This window comes from Microtus ochrogaster, unplaced genomic scaffold, assembly GCF_000317375.1.
Source record: "Microtus ochrogaster isolate Prairie Vole_2 unplaced genomic scaffold, MicOch1.0 UNK135, whole genome shotgun sequence".
Classification (NCBI taxonomy): domain Eukaryota; kingdom Metazoa; phylum Chordata; class Mammalia; order Rodentia; family Cricetidae; genus Microtus; species Microtus ochrogaster.
Window position 1 is genome coordinate 327,294 of NW_004949233.1, and position 8,032 is coordinate 335,325.

General features: G+C 40.4%; 1 gene segment (V, D, J or C); it reads right to left on the reverse strand.

The window, feature by feature from the left end:
* Positions 1–3,596: 3,596 nt before the first annotated feature.
* Positions 3,597–8,032, reverse strand: part of LOC101983791 — a 6,000-nt gene continuing 1,564 nt past the window's right edge. The window contains 3 exon segments of the C gene segment in view: positions 3,597–3,905; positions 4,447–4,488; positions 5,937–6,266. Of these exon segments, the coding sequence occupies positions 3,763–3,905; positions 4,447–4,488; positions 5,937–6,266 (515 nt within the window).

An 8,032-nucleotide genomic window follows, 5' to 3' on the forward strand; every position in this document is an offset into this window, starting at 1 on the left:
TGGCTTCTCATCGGCCCTCATTGTTCGCCGTGTTCAGAGAGTCCGGTTTTATCCCATGCTTTTTCAGTCATAGTCCAGCTGGCCTTGGTGAGCTCCCAATAGATCAGCTCCACTGTCTCAGTGGGTGGGTGCACCCCTCGTGGTCCCGACTTCTTTGCTCATGTTCTCCCTCCTTCTGCTCCTCATTGGGACCTTGGGAGCTCAGTCCAGTGCTCCAGTGTGGGTCTCTGTCTCTATCTCCATCCATCACCAGATGAAGGTTCTATGGTGATATGCAAGATATTCGTCAGTATTGCTATAGGATAGGGTCATTTCAGGTTCCCTATCCTCAGATGCCCAAGGAACTAACTGACGACATTGCCTTGGGCTCCTGGGAGCCACTCTAGGTTCAAGTCTCTTGCCAACCCTAAGGTGGCTCCCTTAACTAAGAATTGTGCTTCCGTGCTCCCCTATCCAACCTTCCTTTATCCCAATCATCCTTTTTCCCCAAGTTTCCCCCATAAATCAGTGTTTCGGTTTCTCAGGAAATTCGGGATCAACCTACCCCTGGACCCAGCAATACCACTCCTGGGAATATACCCAAGAGATGCCCTATCATATGACAAGAGCATTTGTTCAACTATGTTCATAGCAGTATTATTTGTAATAGCCAGAACCTGGAAACAACCTAGATGTCCTTCAATGGAAGAATGGATGAAGAAAGTGTGGAATATCTACACATTAGAGTACTACGCTGCGGTAAAAAACAATGACTTCTCGAATTTTGCATGCAAATGGATGGAAATAGAAAACACTATCCTGAGTGAGGTATCCCAGACCCAAAAAGATGAACATGGGATGTACTCACTCATAATTGGTTTCTAGCCATAAATTGTCATGGAGTCGACAATTGGTGAACCTAAAAAAGCTAAGTAAGACGGTGAACCCAAGGAAAAACATATAGTTATCCTCTTGGTTATGGGAAGTAGACAAAAGTGCCGGGGAGAAAATTGGGATCTTGGGGATGGGGTGGGATGGGGGTAAGGGGAGATGGGGAGAGAAAATTTCATCTTCTTAAAAGACCTGACTCTTCTTGTCCCCCCCCCCCCCCCATCTTCTCCGTGGGAACCTCTGCTTGGTTTTACAGATACTGAAGTTGATTGGACAAATCCTGAAGCCTTTTCATTTTAAGTTAAAAATATAAGCTTTAATTTGAGGACATGTGTGTAGATAAGGAGGTGACTCCCTTCATCCACTCTGAGACTAAAAGCAAAAGAAGGTTTTCTTGAAGATTAGCTTCCATCCTACAAAGAAACGCTGTGCTGGATAAGAGCAGAACCGCTCACACCAACCTCGTGAGTTCCAAGACCTGCCATTGTGTGTGGAGCTTTAGGAGACCCCACAGTCCTCCCTGCCATCGCTTCCCTGTACGAAACACTGACACTCTGTCTATCTTACTGTGTGTTTGCTTGCCTGAGGTGGTACATACTTAGTCCCCTGCCTGGAAAATACCACAGCATCTGTGATTCCCACCATTAATTCATTTAGATGTCATCTGCTTGGTTTGTAACTTTGCATGCAAATCTGAAATTACTTAAATTTAAGCATTGTTCTAAGGATACATAAATTTTAATGTGGGACTAAAACATTAGAAAATAATAATATGATGTATATCTCAAAAAGCAAAGAAAAGACATTCAAATATTCTCATGGCATAAAAATGATGAATGGATGGGTTAGGAAAAAGCTGTTCTGACCTTGATTTAAAGAATACTCAATATGTGTATGGACTCAACATTACAGAGGATTCCATAAATAGGCACAGATTTTATCACTCAGAAAAGAAGTTGATAAAGCTAAGAACAGCCAGGCAAAGTAGCCAGTATTCTATCTGAAATGTGGGTCCTGGTTCAGGGTTCTCCCACAAAATCAATCACGTACTTACCTGCTTGAGGCTGTTATGTTGTGATAAAAGTCATGGACCAAGGAAGTTGCATAACCTCATTCCTGCATTAGAAACTACCTAGATTCCCAGAACCTTCTACAAATGGTTCTGTCTGTGGATGAATCTGAGTCTCAGGATGCTGTTCATATCCACATAAGAGCATTAAGGGATCTACCGTGCCTGAGGCTCACAGTCCACTATATTAGTGCTTTCCCTAGAAGATCAGTTTCAAACCGAAGACAAATGCTCAGTGGAAAGCAGAATAGCTGCTCCAGCTTACAGAAAGTGGCACAATTATGACAATTCTAGAGCAGATTGCGCTTCTAACTAGAGGACGGATAAGTGAGAAAGAACGACAAACCAGTAACCTGGAGTGATCATGAGGAATAAAGAGATGAGCTCACAAATCCTTAAGGAAATTATCACTAACTTTACTAAGGCAACAATGTGTGTTTTTATAATTTGTAGGTTGTCTTGATTTAATATTACTGAAAAATATAGGATACGTAGTACAATGATGTTCTCTCTCTCTACTCCTCTCTATATCTGTATCTTTCTCTCTCTCTCTCTCTCTCTCTCTCTCTCTCTCTCTCTCTCTCTCACACACACACACACACACACACACACACACACACACACGAGATCAGAGAAATCTGACTTTAAGTTACAAGTACTGATTAAAAACAGTGACCTTCAGTAGTGAGATTAGTTCTGGAATCTCTAAACTGTGGTCCATGATTGTATCTATTTCAAACGACTGTTAGAGGATCAGGGGTTGCTTGTTGTGTAGTACAAGACATGATCCTATTGCACTCTGTCACCCTCCCCATGGAGAAAATTAGAAATAATTTTGGTGCTTTTTTGTGTGAGTGTGGTATCCACTCTCTAAGGTAATATCAAGGGCCTATATTAGGACTCTCAAGAGTTTGCTTGTAGTTGCTATTACTAATTCATTTAATGTGTAAAGCCCTAGCTGATAGAATATTCTGACTTCATTTCAAAGAGGGTAGCTGTGGTACTGGAGTTCGGTGTCACTCTCCTCCATCCCTTTTCCTCTCTGGAGTTCTGGTAGCTTCCAGGGAGCAGCCCGAGGGTCAGCAAACATGCTGCTAAGAAAACAGGCACAGAGCTGAGCATGCCCAGTTTGAGTCACGTTAGATATCTGCTCATGGTCAGGAGAAAGCCTAAAACCAAATACCCAAAATGTGATGGCCTTTAAGAGCTGTAACATGGCTCGTTCAATGGCCTGTGGTTCTGCCTACACCCGCTGTCACAAGAAATGTCATAACCACAGACTGTAGACCAAGATTAGGAACGTGATTTTGGACTCTTGTTACCAACCGTCACTGAATGCCATGGCTCTGTTATCATACTGTGTCCTTCACGGTTATTAAATGAAAGTAAAGACTGACAAAAGCAGACTTCTGATTTTCAAAAGAATTTATTGTCTCTAATATGAAGTACAAGAATTCAAGCAGTAAAGAAGGCTCTTTAGGGTGTCTAGCGTGGAGGCTTTCAGGGAGTTAGCTGGCTCAAGGGCAACAAGGACTGGGGGTGAAGCTGCAAGCTATGTGTACTGGAACTGTGATGCTCCAGGCTCTCGGAGAGCCACTGAACTCCTGAAGAGGATAGAATCAGAAGGGAGCTATCCTTGGTTAGAGAGAGAAGTTGCTCGAATTGCTTATGAAAGTCTGAAAACTTTTGAGTGATTACAGAATGAAGTGCATGTGATTTTTACAGAGGTCAAAGTTAGCAAGAGAATCCAGCTGGGCCCCGTAAGGCACAACTTCACAGGGAGGATGAACAGGAGCTGACTGGTTGTGCCACCGTTCACTTCCTTAGGACCTCTTCTCATTGCCACAGGTAGCCGTTCTTCTAGCCAGAGAGAAGCTGACCATGGCCAGGTGGATGGCACTCTTGAGGAGGAGGAGAAGGTAGGTGTAGTAGGCAGAGGTGCTTGTGAGCTGAAGCTGCAGCATGGCTAAAAGAGGTTTTTTTATTAGTCCCACCTGCTTGTTAGACAGAGTAGTACAGGTAACTGAGGAGGGAGTAGTGAGTACTGATTGCTGGGGACCTACATGGAGTTAACAGCTCTCCTCACTCAAACCTAAAACAACACTCACCGTTCTCAAAAAGAACCACTAAGAAGGCCCTTGAACTTGGAAGTCAGTTAATCTGAACCCATCAATGCCGGTAACTAATGAGTAACTAGATGACTTAGACTTAACTTTTATCCTGCTATCTTTGGTGGTTAAAAATAATAGACATATGAGTAAGTGAATTCCTTTGTTAAAATAAGTTAGGGTACATCACTGTACCCGTCATTAAATTACACTTTACTTGAATTAGTTGTTCACTGTGTGGCTGTGATGTGCGTAGTAACACAGTAGCTGTAAATATCACTGTCTATTCTGTAACACCCAGACATTTAGATATTTCTAAATTAATCCAAGGCAGTTCGAATATTGTTATATTCAAAAGGAAGAGTGCTGTAATGTTAGCTAAGCATACTAAAAACCTACCATTTTCATGCCAGCAAGGTGTAGGCTCAGCACTCACGGCAACTACAAGAAATAACAGTAAGAATTTGTTAATTAATATGCACATTATTTGACAGTTCTCTCTGTGTTTGTGAATATGCATATATCTACATGTCAATGAATACATAGATTTCCTCACATAGACAAAAGTGTATTAAAATATGAGCTCCATAATCATGTAATTATATATAATACATTATAGAAGTGAGCCTCATTATATATTACTCAGTACACGTCTTTCACTTGGTTTGTTTCTGTATACAGAGAAGCAGAAATTCAAAAAGAATATTTTTCCCTTTTTACCCTAAAAAACATATCAAGCTGTCTAAAATGATCTTCAGAGAAAAACAGCCATGACCTTCCAAATCAAGTACCTTCCCAAAACAACTGCTCAAAGTTCATTGATCATTTTAGTGACTAAGGAATTCCCGAGGAGAAACCCAGACAGTGACCAGACAGAGGCTCACAGGTTCTAAATGTTCTTATTCCTCATAAGTTCAGAAGGTCCCTGGGCTTGAGACTATTGTTCAATGCCAGCAGTTGTGACATTAATTGCAAGACCAGCTCTAGGCCCTTTGTACATTCAACCCCCTGCCTGGACGTGCAGCTTTGTACCCACTGAATTAAGGGATCCTTTGGGACCTTGCATCTGATTTATTCTGAGTAAGTTGGAAAGAGTATGCATTCATCACTGTACAGCCCCTTCCATGTTGGGACACTGACGTGTTAATCCTGGTCTCCCCATCCACATCCCTGTTCAGGCCTATGTGGGCTTTCTGAAATGCATTGAAATGTCAGGAGATGCATTGGTTATAAGCATGCTTGCAACCACTATCCTTACTCGATTTTTAATTATGATATCCTATATGACAGTGATACATACAGCAGCAACCAAAATCTGAAGATTTTAAGGCTGCTAAGTTCACTTCTTTTTTTGTAATAAGCTTTAACTCTTTCATTTGAATATGTCGTTAACTAAGGCACCAATTTCTAAGGCATCAGTGTTGGAGACCTGAACTTTGTACACAATAAGATTAAAGTAAATGATTTTGTTTGCTTGGCAGAATATTCTTAATTAAGTCATCAAAAGTGGAGCCTCCATTTTAGCATTTATCATGTACTTAATTGCTTATTTGTCATTTTTAAAAAATAAAATTGACAATTTCTAGAAAGAAAGAAAAAAGAAAGAAAAGAAAGGAAGGTAGGAAGGAAAAAGAAAGGAAAGAAGGAAGGAAGAAAGGAAAAAAGAAAAAAAGAATCAAATATGGATATTTTGGATAAAAATGATAGATTTAGAAAAACCTAAGCCAAAGCCTCTGCCATCTTAGTATTTTTGGTAAAGTACATGATAAAATGCATGCAGTGGCCCTGTTAAATGTCTTATGTTGATTTTTAATAATACATGATAAAAACCTAGATATTTTCAAACACATTTTCTAGAAAGCTATATTTCAAAGGATATGTGCACATACCTTTCTCTATTGGAGGAAAGGAAATCTCTTGATCAACTCCCTTCTTATTGTTCTCATGTTTGACAATGCATCTGTGCTCTTTATGCATTGACTCTGCAGTCACGGTAAGCCAGCTAAACTTCATGTATGTGTCATTGGTTTTCAGTGTATTCCCTTCCTGGGATTCCAGGATCTTATCGCCATCCTTTTCTTTCCAGTATACCCTTATAACATCAGGGAAGAATTTCTCAAGGAGACAAAGGTATGTCCCAGCCTTATGGAGATTCGTTTCAGCAACGGAAGGAAGGAAAATGGTAGGCTTGGGGGAAATGTCTGTATCAAACCTTTTGTCTGTAAGATAAAATGGAAAATCAATAAAAATAATAATCATGAGAATAGTAGTTATTATTTCTGAGACAGAGTCTCAGGGAGCCCATTGTATCATCCGACTTGCTATGTACCTGTGGATGGCCTCCTTCTGATCCTGGTCCTCCTGCCTCTGCCTCCCAAGTGCTAGTGCACCACTAAATCCAATCACTCAAAATAATTATTACACATCATTATAAACACAATATTGAATGGTTAGGAACAACTTCTGTCTTTACACTACCTGTTTTCTCGTGGTGTGGTGAAATATCCATTCATCTGAGAGGATGGATGGTAGGTCGAGGAGACAAATTGCTCCTATGGTCATTGTACAGATGAAGGTTTCTTGTCATTCCTAACACGCTTCCCTTCCCCATCCTTTGTGACTTTGTTCTCTGGCAATTTAGTGCAATCCACTGTCCATTTATGTGCCCTGCTTTCCTTAGAGCTCAGTGGAATAGATGTCAGGAGGTAGCTTTCAACTTTTCATTGTAGCTGTATGAGGTCCCTTACGTAATGGAAATATCCTTCCATGTGCAATTGCAATCAATTGAATAGATCTGCTAGCTGAGGTTGCGGATCACTTTCTCAGTTTGAAGTTCTCAGGGATCTCCTAATTGCTCTCTACTTTTAGGAAGCATCCCAGCCTCACGTGAGAACCACTCCTAGTTTTGGAGTTGAGCATGTAGCTGTAGCTGCACCTCCAAATTATTCCTAGTGTGCTGAATGTAGGTGCTTCAGTGGATAACTACCTAGTAAGGGGCCATGGAGAGAGGGGATCTTCCAAGGAAGGAAAAGTAGAATATAATGCTATTAAGGATAAAGAGAAAACTAGAATGGGATTAAATTGGGAGGAGGATGGAAAAGCCGAGTATGAGTATCGACAACTAACACTAAGTGAAAAATCACATGGAACAAGTGGGGAAGTTATAGTTCCATAACTGTGTTCAAAGCCTAGACTTATTCACAGTACACTAGACCTGGAGAAAAATGAAGGCTACTGTCCACTGAGTCTACCATAGACTTGTCTGTAATAATAAACCCCCACGCCAGTGTCAAATGCTTTAATAATGACTTCTGTCATGATATATGAATGTTTTATGAAAGTCTGAATATCTGCAAGCATTATATAAGATGTTTGCACAAGTGTTCTTCGTATCAACATTTGTAATTGCAATCTCCTGGAAAGTGCCTCAGGAAATCCTGCTCACAGCCCTCTTCTTTCTAAACATCATCACCTCCACTTCACTATGGCCATGCCTTGCCTTCCTTCAATTACTTTGAAAACATATTCGTTCCAAATCTGCCTGTGACAACACAGTTCATTCTCCTACCGAACATGAAGGAACTTCAAAGTGATTCAACCCATATCCAACCAGGAATCTAACTCTGCCTTGCAGCTTGTGTCTTGTTCCCATAGGTTGAGAAGTTTTATTTTATTTTTTAAAAGATTGTCCAGCTGTTTCTCTATTTCCTCCCTTAAAGGTTTGTCATTTATAAATCAGTTCTCAGTCTAGAATGCAATTTCAAGTTAATTGAGAGTTTTTTTTTTTTTCAGAGAGAAATTTTCAAAGAAAAATAAAAGCAATAATCATGTGCTTGGGCAGTACTACTAATAATTAGACAACAAATGTGTTTGTATAAAAAAAGTAAAGACACGTGCAGTAGGATCAAAAACCCATTGCCATTGTTCTTGAGTTCTCAGTAGTCCTCATTGTCCGCTATGTTCAGCAAGTCCGGTTTTATCCCAT